This window comes from Macaca nemestrina, chromosome 2 (genome assembly GCF_043159975.1).
Source record: "Macaca nemestrina isolate mMacNem1 chromosome 2, mMacNem.hap1, whole genome shotgun sequence".
Lineage (NCBI taxonomy): Eukaryota > Metazoa > Chordata > Mammalia > Primates > Cercopithecidae > Macaca > Macaca nemestrina.
Window position 1 is genome coordinate 82,752,565 of NC_092126.1, and position 15,736 is coordinate 82,768,300.

Here is a 15,736-nt window from a genome sequence, read left to right on the forward strand (position 1 = left end):
ATCTGGGATGTGTTTTACTCTCTAGTTTACTTCTCCATTTTTCCCCTTTGTTTTTCTCTTGAAGAACTGGACTCCTTGACCAATAGGGTTTTCCACAGGGTGAGTCTTGCTCATTGCATGCTCATCATTCAGCTCAGTATATCCCTCAATCCTCTATTTCTTGCAAACTGGCAGCTGGATTCAGAGATTTAATGAAACTCAGGTTTGCCATATAGGAGGCACAAAATGTCAGGTTGTTTCTCCTGTTAAAATGATGGTAGCTACAGGTGCTAAAATGTCTACATGGGTGGTGGGTTGGGGAGAAGTTGTTGCAAGATGGTGGAATTCTAAGTCTAAATTTTATTTTTCGTTTATAAGTTGAAACACCCTTTATTTTTATTTATTTATTTTTTGAAACAGAGACTTGCTCCGTCACCTGTCTGGAGTGCAGTGGTGCCATCTCGGCTCACTGCAACCTCAGCCTCCTGAGTAGCTGGTATTACAGGCATGCACCACCACGCCCAGTTAATTATTTTTCTTTTTTGTATTTTTAGTAGAGATTGGATTTTTTCATGTTGGCCAGACTGGTCTCGAACTTCTGACCTCAAGTGGTCCACCCACTTTGGCCTCCCAAAGTGCTGGGATTACAGGCGTGAGCCACCATGCTTGGCCCATTATTGCCTTTTCTTCTTTGAGTTCTTCCCCTCCAGTTTGCTCTCTTTCTGTGATTCCTGTTATTCACAATTTGCACCTGTTGGATTGGTCCTCCGTGTTTCTTAACTGCTTCTCTTTTTGTTTCACTTTTTCTAGGAAATTTCCTAAACTTTATTTTCCAACTCTCTGTTCACCTTACTACTTCTGCCATCATATTTTATTTTCCAAGAGCCCTTTTTTGTTTTCTGTTGATTTCTGGCTACATAAATTATAACTTCCAATGAACAGTGCCTTCTTTAAAGAAATGCTCCTTCTCTTAACTCCACTAACATAACAGTAAATTAAGTTTTACCAAATTCTAAAATGAATAATAAAACCTCATTGTGATACTGAGGAACACTAGAGAACCTAGTCTCTAGTTTTTAAACTGGTAAGTACTGGCCAAGAAGCCTGTCTCCTGCCGTTCCTGTACTAACTGGACCACTTGGTGACAGAATAGTAAATAGCCTCCTCTTCTTGTATGGATGCAATATTTTCTCCCTGAAAACAGTGAGTTTTTAAATAACTTTCTTCTATCTAGCATTGTGTCTGTTTCCTCCAAGTTGTCTTTTTTCTGCTTGTGGATTTGTTCAACTTTTAATACTAGAGATTTTCTTTGAATATCTGAGGATCTTTGGATGTCCAGTCATACTTATAAGTAGGGCAATATCTAGGATGTTTCTTCAGGGAAGATTCAATGTAGTATCTTTAGATATTTCTTCCTGGGCCGATGCCTAGAGAGAGCTGTTTGGGTCTTTGTATCTTGTAATAATAGTATTCCTGAAGTCCAACTGGAAAAAGAAGGCTGGAGAGGTCTCAACTTGCGCTATGTATATTTTTATGCAGTCTCCTGTTTTCAGTATGATGCCCCTCTAATCCTCAGCTGTGCCCACTGTCCAAAGATTGTTTTACCTTCCCCAGAGGGGAAAACCTCATTCTTATTCTGTAGTTGGAGAGGGAGTCATTTGTTGCACTGAGTCAGGGAAGAGATCTGGGGATCTAACTCCTTATTATTTCATTTGCAATGAATCCATCTGTTTTTATCCCCATCTTTGCATCCCTTTCTGAAGACATCTGGGTCAGCCACTCTTGAGATTTTTGAGGGTCCTGAGGTATAAATTGGATTGCCACTCTGCTTTCTCCACTGCTGGCTTCAGTGTATGTCCAGTATATGTGATTTACCGGAGGATTTTATTAAAACTGCAGATTGGTTCCATAGATCTGAGCTGGAGCCTGAGGGTCTATGTGAATAGTAGTCTCCTAGGTGATGCTTGGAGCACCCTTTGTGTAGGTGGGGCTCAGTCATTTACCATCTGTCTGTTCATTTTCTAGCCTCTGAAATTTTGTCCTTGGAGATTTATACATTTTTTTTAAAGTTACGAAAATTTTCAAACATACGTACAAATAGTTAGAATAACCATTAACCAGTGGTCAATCCTGCCTCATCTACACTTTCATCCACTCGGCCCCCAGCACACCCACTGCATTATGTTGAAGCAAATCCCAGACAACCTATTTCATCTGTAAATATTTTAGTATTTATTTAAAACAATAGTGACATTTAAATATAAACACACATATTAATTTGTTAGGGCTGCCATAACAAACCACCACAGACTGGGTGGCTGAAACGACAGCTCTGGGGGCTGAAAGTGTGAGATCGAGGTTCCCAGGGGTGGTTTCTCCTGGGGCCTTTTGCAGCCTGTAGATGCCTGTCTTCTCCCCGCGCCCTCCCACAGCCTTTTCTCTGTGCACCAGCATCCCTAGTATCTTGTGTGTGCGTCCAAATTACCTCTTCAAAGGTTCTATCTCCAAATATAGTCACATTCAGAGGTACTGGGAATTAAGGGCTTCAACATATGAATTTGGGGGGATAGAACTCAGCCCATCACACCATAATTTCCCATTGTCTTATATATGTAATTCTTTGTTGCCATGAATTCAGATAAATTCTACATTTGCACTTAGTTGATATATCCTAAGTCTCTTAATTTTTTGGATTGTTGTTGAAACAATTTATTGAAGTAACAAATTGTAATCCTATAGAGCATACCATCATGTGGATTTTCTTTACTGCATCCTGTGGGGTCATTAAACAAGTTCTTTTGTCATCTTTCTTGAAATCAGTAGTTGAATCTACAGGTTTGATCGGGTTCTAATTTTTTGGCAAGCCCACTTTGTAGATAGCAGGGTATTCTTCCGTTTCCAACTTTGGGTATTAGTATTGTTGATGATGTTTGGCTGCCTCCATTTAGTACATCAGAGGTGGCAAACTGGGCAGTTTCCAAATTTTATCATTCCTTATTCACTCATATTAGCTAGAGTACTTCCAAAAAATGTAAACATCCCCTCACTTACTCTTCTGTCACCAGGTGGTCCAGTTAGTACAGGAATGGCAGGAGACAGTCTTCGTGGCCAGTGCTTACCAGTTTGAAAACTAGACACCAGGTTCTCTAGTGTTCCTCAGTATCACAATGAGGTTTTCTTACTCATTTTAGAATTCAGTAAAACTTAATTTACTGTTATGTTAGTGGAGTTATGAGAAGGAGCATTTGTTTAAAGAAGGCACTGTTCATTGGAAGTTACAATTTATGTAGCCAATTTCCCACTGTTGGAGAGTTACATTAATTCCAGGTTTTTACTTTTATATCTAATTCTGTGAGATGAATATTCTTTAAAAATAAGTTAAAACACTCATTTTTAGTGTATAGTTTGAATTTTGAAAAATGTAGATACTTGGACTCCAATCCGAATATAGAACATTTTATCTCTACAGAACGTTGCCTGGTTCACCTTTGCCCCAGCCTGGCTTCAGATTTCTACCGATGGTCTCTCTGGCCATAGGGATTCATTTTTCTGTTTTGAATCCCATATAATGGGAACCACACACTCTATACCCTTTTTTGCTAGGCTTTTTTTGTTCGGCAGCGATATGGTTTAGATACGTGTCCCCTCCAAGTCTCATGTTAAAATGTGCTCTCCCATGTTGGAGATGGGGCCTGTTAGGACTTTTCTGGCTCATGGGGGCAGATCCCTCATGAACGGCTTGGTGCCGTCCCCTTGGTGGTAAGCGAACTCTCCCTCTGAGTTCACGCAAGAGCTGGTCATTTAAAAGCATGTGGGGCCTCCACCTTCTCTCTGGCTCCTACTCTCGCCATGTGAGATGCCTGTTCCCCTTTTGCCTTCCGCCATGGTTGTAACTTCCTGAGGCCTCACCAGAAGCCAAGCAGATGCCAGCACCATGCTTCCTGTGTAGCCTGCAGAACTGTGAGCCAATTCAACCTCTTTATAGGTCAGGCACAGTGACTCACGCCTGTAATCCCAGCACTTTGGGAGGCTGAGGTGGGTGGATGACTTGAGGTCAGGAGTTCAAGACCAGCCTGGCCAACATGGCAAAACCCTGTCTCTACTAAAAATACAAAAACAATTAGCTGGGTATGGTGGTGCGTGCCTGTGGTCCCAGTTACTCGGGAGGCTGAGGTAGGAGAATCGCACAAACCCAGAAGGCAGAGGTTGCAGTGAGCTGAGATCACGCCACTGCCCTCCAGCCTGGGCAACAGAGCAAGACTCTGTCTCACAAACAAAAATACCTCTTTATAAATTAATTACCCAGCCTCAGGTATTTCCTTATAGCAAGAGAAGAATGGCCTAACATAACATGTTTTTGAGGCTTTTCCCTGTGTGGAGCATATATTAATTTTTATTGCTGAGAAGTATTCCGTTGTCTAGATATACTACAATTTGTTTATCCATTTTCCTGTGGATGAATATTTGGGATATTTCCACTCTGGGGCCATTGGTGAATAAAGCTCCTACATATATTTGTATACAAGCCTTTTTTGTTGTTGTTGTTGTTGTTGTTGTTGTTGTTGAGGTGGGGGTCTCACTCTGTCACTCAGGCTGGAGTGCAGTGGCGTGATCATGGCTCATTGCAACCTCTGCCTCCCGGGTTCAAGCAATTCTCCTTCCTCAGCCTCCCAAGTAGCTGGGACTACAGGTGTCTGCCACCATGCCCAGCTGATTTTTGTATTTTTAGTAGATATGGGGTTTCACCAAGTTGGCCAGGCTGGTTTCGAACTCCTGACCTCAAGTGATCCACCTGTCTCGGCCTTCCAATGTGCTGGGATTCCAGGCATGAACCAGCGTGCCTAGCCTCTACTGACAATTGAATTTCAGACTTCTGGCCTCCTGAATGTGAGAGATTAAATTTCTGTTGTTTTAAGTTGTGTTAGTCTGTTTTGTGTCATTATAAAGGAATACCTGAGACTGGGTAATTTATAAAGAAAAGAGGTTTATTTGGCTCTTGGTTCTGTAGACTGTACAGGAAGCAGGGCACGAGCATTTGTTTCTGTTGAGGCCTCAGGAAGCTTCCAGTCATGGTGGAAAGCAAAGGGGGAGCAGGCGTGTCATATGGTGAGACAGGGAGCAACAGGAAGAGAGGGGAAGTCCCAGACTCTTTATAACCAGTCAGCTCTCTCGTGAACAAATAAGAGTGAGGACTTACTCATTACTGTGGGGAGGGCACCAAGCCATTCATGAGGGATCCACCCCCATGAGCCAAACACCTCCCACTAGGCCCCACGTTCAGCCTTGGAGATCATATTTTAACATGAGATTTGAAGGGGACAGACGTCCAAATAATATCATGAGCCATTCACTTTAAATTTACCACCAGTCATCTGGGCACGGTAGCTCATGCTTGTAATCCCAGCAATTTAGGAGGCCAAGGCAGGAGGAATGCTTGAAGCCAGGAGTTTGAGACCAACCTGGACAACAAAATGAGACCCCATCTCTGCAAATAAAAAATTTTTAAAACTTAGCCCAGCATGGTGGCACGAATCTGTGGTCCCAGCTAGTTGGGAGGTGGAGGCAGGAGCATTACTTGAGCCTAGGAGTTCAGGTTTACAGTGAGCTTTGATTGCACCATGGTACTCCAGCCTGGGCAACAGAGAAAGATTCTGTCTCTTAGAAAAAAAAAAAAATTATTTTTTGCCTATTATAATTTGTTATGGCAGCTCTAGGAAGTTAATATATTATCTATCCAGGATTGCAAACAATTTCTTCTAGAAATTTTAGTTTTACTTGTACATTTAGTCATATGAATCCTTTTTTAGTTTATTGTTGTGTATGGTGTAAGGCAAGAGTGAAAGTTCATTTTCCCCCATATGGATATCCGCTTTCAGCACCATGAGATTGATCTTGGTTTTTCACAGAGACCTCTTATCTGGTTGGGGACGTGTCCTTCTGTTGTTTGTTTTTATCATATTAGATTTTGTTAAATGCTGTATCTGCATCTCTTCAGGTGATCTTATAGTCTTTCTCCTTTATTCTGTTAATGTGGTGAGTTACATTGATTGACTTTCTAATGTTAAAATAAGTTTCCATTGACCATGATGTATTGATGGATTCAAGTTGCTGATAATTTGTTAACAATTTCAGCTTCCATGTTCATGAGGGATGCTGATCTATATTGGTTTTCTTGAAATGTCTTTGGTATCAAGGTATTTCTACTCCTTGTGAATTGAGCTGGGAGGTACTCTTTAAGTTTGGTATTTTTTCCCTAAATGCTTGATAGACTCCGTCAATGAAGACATCTGAGCCTCTGAGCCTATATTTTCTTTGTGGGTAGGTTTTAAATACATAATCAGTTTCTGTAATAGAGATTTTTTTTTTTTTTTTTTTGGAGATGGAATCTCACTCTGTCACTTAGGCTGGAGTGCAGTGGCACAATATCGGCTCACTGCAAGCTCCGCCTCCTGGGTGCAAGCAATTCTCCTGCCTCAGTCTCCGGAGCAGCAGGGTTTACAGGCCGAGCCACCATGCCCGGCTAATTTTTTTATTTTTAGTAGAGACAGGGATTTCACCATGTTGGCCAGGCTGTTCTCGAACTCCTGACCTCAGGTGATCTGCTGGCCTCAGCCTCCCAAAATGCTGGGATTACAGGCGTGAGCCACCGCACCTGGCCAGTTTCTTTAATAGATATATTTAGGGATCTTTTGGATGGAGGTTCAGTAGTATCTTTCCAGAAATTTGTTTGTTTCATCATACAGATTTATTGGAATAAAGATGTTCAAAATAGTTCCTTATTCTTTTAATGTTTCTAGGTATTCACTTTCCTAATTTTCGCAATTTCTTTCTTAATTTGGCTAGAGATTTATTAATTTTATTGGTTCTTTTTTCCCCTAAAGAACCAGTTTTGTATCATTGATTTTCTTTCTGTTGTTTTGGGGTGGTTGTCGTTGTTTTGATTGATTTGCTTATTTATTTATTTATTTATTTGAGACAGGGTCTTCCCCTGTCCCCCAGGCTGGAGTGCAGTGGCAAAGTCTTGGCTCACCACAACCTCCACCTTCTGGACTCAAGCAATCCTCCCACCTCAGCCTCACAAGTAGCTAGGACCACAGGTGGCCACCACCACACCCAGCTAAGTTTTATATTTTTTGATAGAGACGAGGTTTTGCCATGTTGCCCAGGCTGGTCTCAAACTCCTGGGATCAAGTGATCCTCCTGCCTCGGCCTCTCAAAGTGCTGGGATTACAGGCATGAGCCACCATGCCCAGCCTTATTTTTTTTCTGTTTTCATTTCATTGATTTCTGCTCTTTTTTTATATCTTCCCTTTAACCTACTTTGGGTTTAGTTCACTTTTTTAAGTAAACTTAAAAATTTAAGTTTAGGTTATTGAATTGAGCCCTTCTTTTTGAAAACAGACAAATATAAGAATATCAGAAGAGGGCCGGGCACAGTGGCTCACACCTGTAATCCCAGCACTTTGGGAGGCCAAGGTGGGCAGATCACTTTAAGTCAGGAGTTCGAAACGAGCCTGGCCAACGTGATGGAAACCCCATCTCTACTAAGAATAACAAAAATCAGCCAGGCATGGTGGTGTGTGCCTGAAATCCCTGCTACTTGGCAGGCTGAAGCAGGAGAATCACTTGAGCCTAAGAGGCAGAGGTTACAGTGAGGTGGGACTGTGCCATTGCACTCTGGCCTGGCCAACAAGAGCGAAACTCCAACTCAAACTAAACAAAACAAAACAAAAAGAATATCAGAAGAAAAAAACTCAAAAGTATAATGACTTTTACAAATATATTACAAATTAAAATTGAATTTTGAGTTTTACCGATATTCTTACATTTGTATTGTGTCTTTTCAAAGGTATTTTTTCTACTGTACCTTTTTTTAATAAATAATACATCCTGTTAAAAAAATTTCAAAGGATATAGAGAATAATAAGGAATGGCATTAGTCAGGATAGGCCAAATCCCATTGACTTAATGCAATAAAGGTTTATTTCTTGCTCATACTATACACCCATTGTGAATCGCCAGGGGCTTTGCTTCACACCATCACTCAAGGACCCAGGTTGACAGAGGCTCCACCATCTTGTAATGTGCCATCTGGAATGCATTGCCTCCCCCGCTCCCCAGCCCACGACAGGGAAGACAACACTGAAGGGCAACTCATCTGCAATGAAATGTTTTGGCCTGGTAGCCCATTAACTGTAGGGATCAAAGAACAAAAATCCTCCATGGGCAGAAGCAGAGACGAAGCAGGCCTGTGGGTGAGCACTAATTCTACACTGAAGGAGAATAATAAAAATCACCTGTCCCCTACCCTGAGATAACCCCTGCTTGCTGTCTTCTGCCTGGCCTCACTGGCGTTCCTTATCACCAACCTTATGTTTGGGTTGGTGGGAATTACTCCTGCTTCTGGCAGATCACTGATAATTCTTGGTTGTGTTCTACCTTTGTGCCTCTTTTATCAGATTTTATCAGTGTATAAATAAGACAGGAAAAGACAAATCAAGGATCTCTCACTAGTTGTCTTAATAAGGAAATTTCATATTTCTTTTTAAAACTTTGCTTTAGAATATCTCTGGAAATATATACAAATAATTGGTATAGTGGTTGTATCTAGGGAGGGGAACTGGCTAGACAACGCTGGGCAGAGTGGGGGTATTGGAGGATTGGGTGGGACAGGTAACTTTCACTGTAATACACGTCTGTCACCCAATTTTTGTATCATGTAAATTATATCACCTATTTTTAAAAATAAGTAAAATAAAAACATTTCTATATTTTCTTACTGAATATAACTGTACTGTGCAAATGAATAAATGCAAAACATTAACAGAGTTGAGTGACATTTTATTTTTTTCCACTGAATTTGGATACATGTCAAGCAAAGACCACATTTCAAATACAAACTCTTCAAAGTTTATATTTACCTTTTGGAGGGACAAAATTTCATTATCCACATGGATAGTCAAGTCACAATCCTATGGATATCAGTAATCAATACAGTTGCTGTTATTTGAATGTTGCTTTTTAATTTTTTATTTTCTTAAATTAGTATTATTTTTTTGAGACAACTCTGTCTCACTCTGTTGCTCAGGCTAGAGTGTAGTGATGCAATCTCAGCTCACTGCAACCTCCCTGTCCCGGGTCCCCCTGAAAGAAGGAACAATAATGTTAATTACCCACAGATTGTATTTGCTCCAGGCTTTCAGCATTATGTCTATACTGAATAAAAGCAAGCAGCTCCAGCTGTTTGAGGCTGCTTTCTTTTTGGCCATTAGTGCCAGCCAGCCCACTAGCTGCTGTTACACTGCATATCTGTGTCTGAGTACTCCTTTCATCTGCTGCTTGGCCAGGGTCTGCGGGACAGACCCAACAGCTGGTGCCCTGTGTGAAGAATGCTGCAATGGATTGCGATGGAACCCTCGAAAACAAAGGTGAAGAGACTGTGCAGTAAGCAAGTAATTGGAATTGGAGCCCTCTTGGGATTTCCAAGTTCCAGGGAATTTTCAAGCTAGGGTTTCATCATGGGACAACACTTATTTGCTCAACAGAAACAGCATATAAAAGTATTGAAACAACTGCTTAAAGCTAGTGGAGCCTCGGTTTCAGAGGCTCAATTAAGGGACCTAATGCAAACTTGTTTTCCATAACCCATAGTTCCCAGAAGGCACGTTAGACTTAGAGCTCTGGGAGCAAGTGGGAAGAAATCTTAAATGACAATCATGCATAAGGGCAACGGGGTCCCAGTAACATCTTTTAACATTATGGGCCTTAGTTAGGGCTGCTTTGACCCCACTCTACACAGAAGAGCCTAAAAAAGGAAGGGAGGAAGAACCGTCATCTACCCTACTGCCGCCTTCTCCTCACTCAGTCCCACCGTTACCGGGTAAAGGTGCCATGGAGGAGACAGATTTTCCCAATAAATTGGAAAAAGGACAAGGGATACACTGCAGTTATGGGACCCTGTCTTAAGCAGCATTAGAAAGGGAGCTCTTGGTCTGCCTGGTAATACAAGATCAACAAGGCAATCGGGTACATGAACCCATTACTTTCAACACTTATAAAGAGATAAGAAAAACCATTAGAGAAAATGGAGCCACTAGCCCATTTATGAAAGGATTAACTGAGGCCATAGCAGACAACTTCTGTATGACCCCATGGGACTGGTCAGTGCTAGCTAAAACAACTTGAGAGGCCAGTCAATACCTCCTCTAGAGGGCAGAATTTGATGAATTATGTGCTGCAAACCCCTTTATGCAAAGCCAGACAGAACACAGCTGTAACTGCTGTGCTTGTCAAACCTGTTGCTGCACACATCTGTACTCTTCAACAAAACCTGATGCAAAAAACAAAAGGGAGAGATGTAGATAGGTCAGAGTGGTGGGAGAAACTGTAGGGAAAGGAGCAGGCCTTCTGGAAGGTTGGAAGGCTCTGTATAGCTTTGGGGGAGAATAAGCTGAAGGCAGCTGTTTTCTGACCTTGAGGCAGAGGGCAAGGAGTAGGTACAAGGACGTGTAGGGGGATTTATCTTAAATAGGCTTTTTCACTTGTGTGGTCCAGAAACCGACCTTTGCTCATCCACACGCATGACTGCTCCCTGGAAGGGGGAATAATCATGTGAATTACCCACAGATTATGTTTGCTCCAGGTTTTCGGCATTATGTCTGTACTGAATAAAAGCAAGCAGCTCCAGCTGTTCGAGGCTGCTCTCTTCTTTGGCCACTAATGCTGGGCAGCCCCCTAGCTGCTGTTACACTGCATATCTGTGTCTGAGTACTCCTTTCATCTGTTGTTCGGCCAGGGTCTGCGTGACAGACCCGGCATAGATGAGAATTCAGCTGTCTGCTATTAAACCAGACATTAAAGCAAGTTGTGAAATGTGAAACAATGCCACTGTGCTCACTAAATTATTGTTTGGTAAAATATAGTAATTTTTTACCATATTATTTAAATAACATTTAAAAAATGTTATTGATGTTAACATGCAACAAGGGTCAAAGGGTCCTGCAACCAAACACTTTGAGGACAGCTGCTTTATCCTGTGGCTGAAAACTATAAAGTAAGATTCCTTTTAAGTAAATGTGGTATATGCATCAATCTCTTCATTTTTGATGTGCTTTCAATACAAGTATCCCCTTTCTTCCTTTTGCAAGAAAGAAACTAAGAATGTAAGCAGTTAGTTACTGGCTTCAGTCCCACGAAAAGCTACAATTTCTCTAAGCAGTGATCTGGAACCACTTTAACTGGACTCTTGCTATTAAGATAGCTCTTAATGTTTTATTTTCTTTTCTATCTTTCACACAGAGCTTACTCACATAGCATTTTGGTATATCAAAATGAAATGCAAGGAACCAAAAATAACATAACTGAAGGCAGTAAAAGCAAAATTAAATAGGAAGATCATCAGTCAAAGAAGACCCACTGGAGAGTAAGTATGCAAGTTGTTAAGAATTAATTGGGTTACAAAGGGAAAAACAGAGATTGGGTCAGTGAAAGGAAATCATGGTTTGTTTCCCTGAGGCCCTGCTAATACCTCCAAACTGAGCCAGATCGTAAAGCAAGATACCTTGAAAAGGACTTTCGCATTAACTTTTCAGGTTGCATGTGAGTTGATTCACAAGTAGTTTAAAGAATCATGCAGGAAAAGGACCAGATCTTGTAAATCTCTGAGTCCCTATATTTACTGTGAACATTTTTCCAGGGAAAATTCAGGTAGCTTATCAAAGGATTTCTGACTTTTCCAGGGAGTTGTTTTAAAAACAAAATATTGGAATTTTGAACACTTATAGTGGTTTATGGGGTAATTGGGGTACAGTATATAAAATTGGTCTCATCTAAGAAAGCTCTGATTGGTTTCCATGATCGTGGTATTCAGGAACTATTGTAAATTGGCTAAAATCTTGTTTTCCAGTTTCTTCCTTTCGCTTTTTATTGCCTCAAGTTGCCGGTCTTCCCTGCTCTTATTTTTCTTCTAGCTTTATGATTCTCTTACATATTCCATGTCGAACTTGTCGTCTTTATTCCAGTCATCTTCTGAAGAGGTTCTTGGTTCCTGCCTTGGTGGCTGTAACTGATTCTCTTCCTCCTCGGTGGACCTTCCTTATCCCCTAGGAGACACAAGGGTCCTCCTCCAGGTTCTCCTCCTCCCTGCTTTTGTCATCTTCCAGGTGCCTCCACAGGTCAGAGTCAGTGATGAAACAGGAACTTGGAAAACATCCCTTGGATGTTGCCTACCTAGCTTTTCTTTTCTTTTTGCAACAGTCTCAATCTGGCACCCAGGCTGGAATGTAGTGGCATGATCTTAGCTCACCACAGCCTCGACCTCCTGGGTTTGGGTGATCCTCCCGCCTCTGCCTCCCAAGTAGCTGGAACTATAGGTCCCACCATCATACCCAACTAATTTTTGTATTTTTTGTAGAGACTAGGTTTCACCATGTTGCCTAGGCTGGTCTTGAACCTCTGAGCTCAAGTGATCTACCCACTTTGGCCTCCCCAAAGTGCTAGGATTACAGGCATGAGCCACGACCCCCAGCCTGACTTGGCTTTCCTTACTTTAGGAGTTATAAAAGTTAAAATTATGTGAGACAGATGATTCTATTCTTTTATCCTAAAGTTACATTTCTGAAAAATGGGTCTTTATAAATATGAATCCACACGATTTCCTCACCCTCATTTTAAACCAACATTGGTTGTTTAAAACTAAGCCTTTTTTGTTTCCATTTTTGGCACAAGGGGGACTTCCTACAGTCTTACTCATCTTGGCTTTTTTATCCAAGCAACACCACTTGCAAGACCAATGGCATTTGTCAAGTCGGCAGCTACGTTTCTCTGCCCTTGTATATCAAATCTGGAATGCAACTTTTTTGGATAGGATCAAATTAAACTGTACTATGTTTAAATACAGGGGAAAAAAAACTTGAGTGTGGGAAGTACTTGTTTGATTGGGTCTTTTATAGTTATGAAAATAGATTTTGTATTATAATTGCCTTTACACATACACACGTTTCTGTAAGTAGATTCATTATTTGTATACCTTAATAAGTTATCTTATGACCGATTTATGGCCATGAGAGTAATGGTTCAATCTGTCGACAAAACTGTCATCAAAACTCTCTCACAGTGAATTTTTTATTTTTATTTTAGGTTCAGGGGTACAGGTGCAGGTTTGTTTTATAGGTAAACTCGTATCATGGTGGTTTTTTGCACAGATTATTTTGTCACCCAGGTACTAAGTCTAGTACCTAATAGTTATTTTTTTCTGCTCCTCTCCCTCCTCCCATTCTCCACCCTGAAGTAGACCCCAGTGTCTGTCGTTCCCTTCTTTGTGTCGATCAGTTCTCATCATTTAGCTCCCACTTGTAAGTGAAAACATGTGGTATTTGGTTTTCTGTTCCTGCGTTAGTTTGCTAAGGATGATGGCCTCCAGCACCATCCATGTTCCTGTGAAAGACATGATCTCCTTTCTTATGCTGCATAGTATTCCATGGTATATATGTACTACATTTTCTTTATCCAATCTGTCACTAATGGGCATTTGGATTGATTCCATGTTTTCACTATTGTCACACTGATTTCTTTACCTTCAGACAAAATTATTTAATCATCAGTGACCTATTTTTAGGCAAATTTAACTTTTTCAGTTTTCAGACTCAGTACTCCATTTTTTTCCTTAAAGTTTGGGAAACAAAGTATAACACTACTGTATTGATAACTTGATATGTACCTTTTTAGCCTTTTTCTATGCATGTATAATTTCTTACATGACATGTTGCTGCATAATTTTGTAACCTGCATTTCACTTAACTAAACATACTGTGGAAATTTATCATGACGTTTTTTTAACGTGTACCAAATTCACAAGGCTTAAAATTTAACAAATGAAGGTAGAGTGAAAACTATGAAAACCAAGTCTTCCTCCTATCCTGAGAAACATTTTTAATGGCTGCATATCATAAAGATGACCATATCCCTGGGTGAGCCTCCCTAATCCAAAATCTGAAATCTGAAATGCTCTAAAATCCAAAACTTTCTGAGCACTGACCTGATGCTCAAATGAAAGTGTGGGTTTCTGGATTAGGGATGCATTCAAAATTCAAAACACTTTTGGTCCTAAGCATTTCTGATAAGGGATATTCAACCTGTGTTTTGTTTCTTTCTTGTTTTTTTTCTTTGAGACAGGGTCTTGCTCTGTCACCCAGGCTTGGAGTGCAGTGGCACAATCGCGGCTCACTGCAGCCTTGACCTCCCAGGCTCAAGCGATCCTCTCACCTCAGCTTCTCCAGTGGCTGGAACCACAGGTGTGCATCACCATGCCCAGGTAATATATATATATTTTGGTAGAGGGAGCTCTGTATATTGCTCAGGTTGGTCTCCAACACCTGGGCTCAAGCCATCTTCCTGTCTTGGCCTCCCAAAATGCTGAAATTTCAGGCAAGAGCCACTACACCCAGCCAACCTGTGTGGTTTTGAACCCATCTCCAGTTGTTGACATTTGTGGTTGGCTTTGTTGTTCTTGTCATTTTTTTTTTTTTTCCTATTTATAAATACTGTGATTGAATAGTATTGTAGAAGTAAGTTTGGGTCAACTCTGTTTTTTTTTTTAAGGATGTGTTTCTTGAATCTCCTTCCTTTCCTTCCAATCCTTTCCTGATTTCTTCTTCTGACTTCTTTCATCATCTCTTTTTCCTGCTTCCAAATGCATGTATTACTGAAGCCTCAACTCCTGTTCCTTTGCCTTTACCTACCGCTTCCTGATGTTCTCATGTATCTATACTCAGTCCCTATTCCTTCCCTCTATTATCTTGTCTCTCCACATGCCATTAACTGAAAGATCATATCCAGAAGATAAACACTTCTCTTTCTTTCCTTTACCTATGTTTCCATTTTTTTTTTTTTTTTTTTTTTTTTTGAGACGGAGTCTCACGCTGTTGCCCAGGCTGGAGTGCAGTGGCGCGATCTCGGCTCACTGCAAGCTCCGCCTCCCGGGTTCCAGCCATTCTCCTGCCTCAGCCTCCTGAGTAGCTGGGACTACAGGCGCCCGCCACCGCGCCCGGCTAATTTTTTTTTTGTATTTTTAGTAGAGACGGGGTTTCACTGTGGTCTCGATCTCCTGACCTTGTGATCCGCCCGCCTCGGCCTCCCAAAGTGCTGGGATTACAGGCTTGAGCCACCGCGCCCGGCCGTTTCCATTATTTTTAGCTGAAACCATCTGTTTTCAGAGATTCAGGAAAAGATTCAATCTGAAGGATCCTGCAACTAAAAACTTTGAAAACTGTGTTAAGGGGCCCCAAAAGCATAGCTTCTAAACTTCACTGACAAAAGGGACTGGGGTCATGCAGTCTGGAGTCAGAGTGAGGTGGGATTAAAAGCTCTATGTAGTTGTTTTGCATATTGCTATCAAGCTTCTATTTTAGGCATGAGTTTTGGCCCTGGTAGATAAAACCATTTCTCTAAGTTATTAAAACCTGTACTTATATATAGAAGTTAGTAATTTATATTTAACATTTTGGTTTAAAAATCTCTGAGTTCTGGACCATCTGGGTCTCAAAAAAATGACCAAAGTATACACATTAATTTTTATGTTCTGTATTATATGACATATAATTCTTATTCATATATTTAATTATTTGGGGAAATGACTGAATTAGGCTTTTAAGAATAGTGGTGCTTGCTTTGTAAAGTTTCAAAATAGGTAACATTAAGGTTTTCTTTTCACTTTTTTTTTTCAGGGACGGAAAATAAAAGAAGCAGTGTTTTATCATGT

The 15,736-nt window shown here is 40.9% G+C and overlaps 2 protein-coding genes across 4 annotated transcripts in view; one reads left to right on the forward strand and one right to left on the reverse strand.

Annotated features, from left to right (window-relative positions):
* The window catches only part of LOC105465893 (uncharacterized), a 46,672-nt gene extending 30,961 nt beyond the window's left edge, over nt 1-15,711 (forward strand). Inside the window, exons 3-6 of one of the 2 annotated variants that reach the window (XM_071091232.1) lie at nt 9,327-9,407; nt 11,278-11,401; nt 14,148-14,290; nt 15,702-15,711. In XM_071091232.1, the coding sequence (XP_070947333.1) occupies nt 9,327-9,407; nt 11,278-11,368 (172 nt within the window). In that variant the 3' untranslated portion in view covers nt 11,369-11,401; nt 14,148-14,290; nt 15,702-15,711. The remainder of the gene's footprint in view (nt 1-9,326; nt 9,408-11,277; nt 11,402-14,147; nt 14,291-15,701) is intronic. The other variant, XM_011714546.2, reaches the window with a different exon arrangement.
* Nucleotides 8,986-15,736, reverse strand: part of LOC105465851 (polyhomeotic homolog 3) — a 105,191-nt gene continuing 98,440 nt past the window's right edge. For both annotated transcript variants that reach the window (XR_011619886.1, XR_011619885.1), the window contains one exon: nt 8,986-9,123. The gene's annotated coding sequence lies outside the window, so the exon portion shown is untranslated. The remainder of the gene's footprint in view (nt 9,124-15,736) is intronic.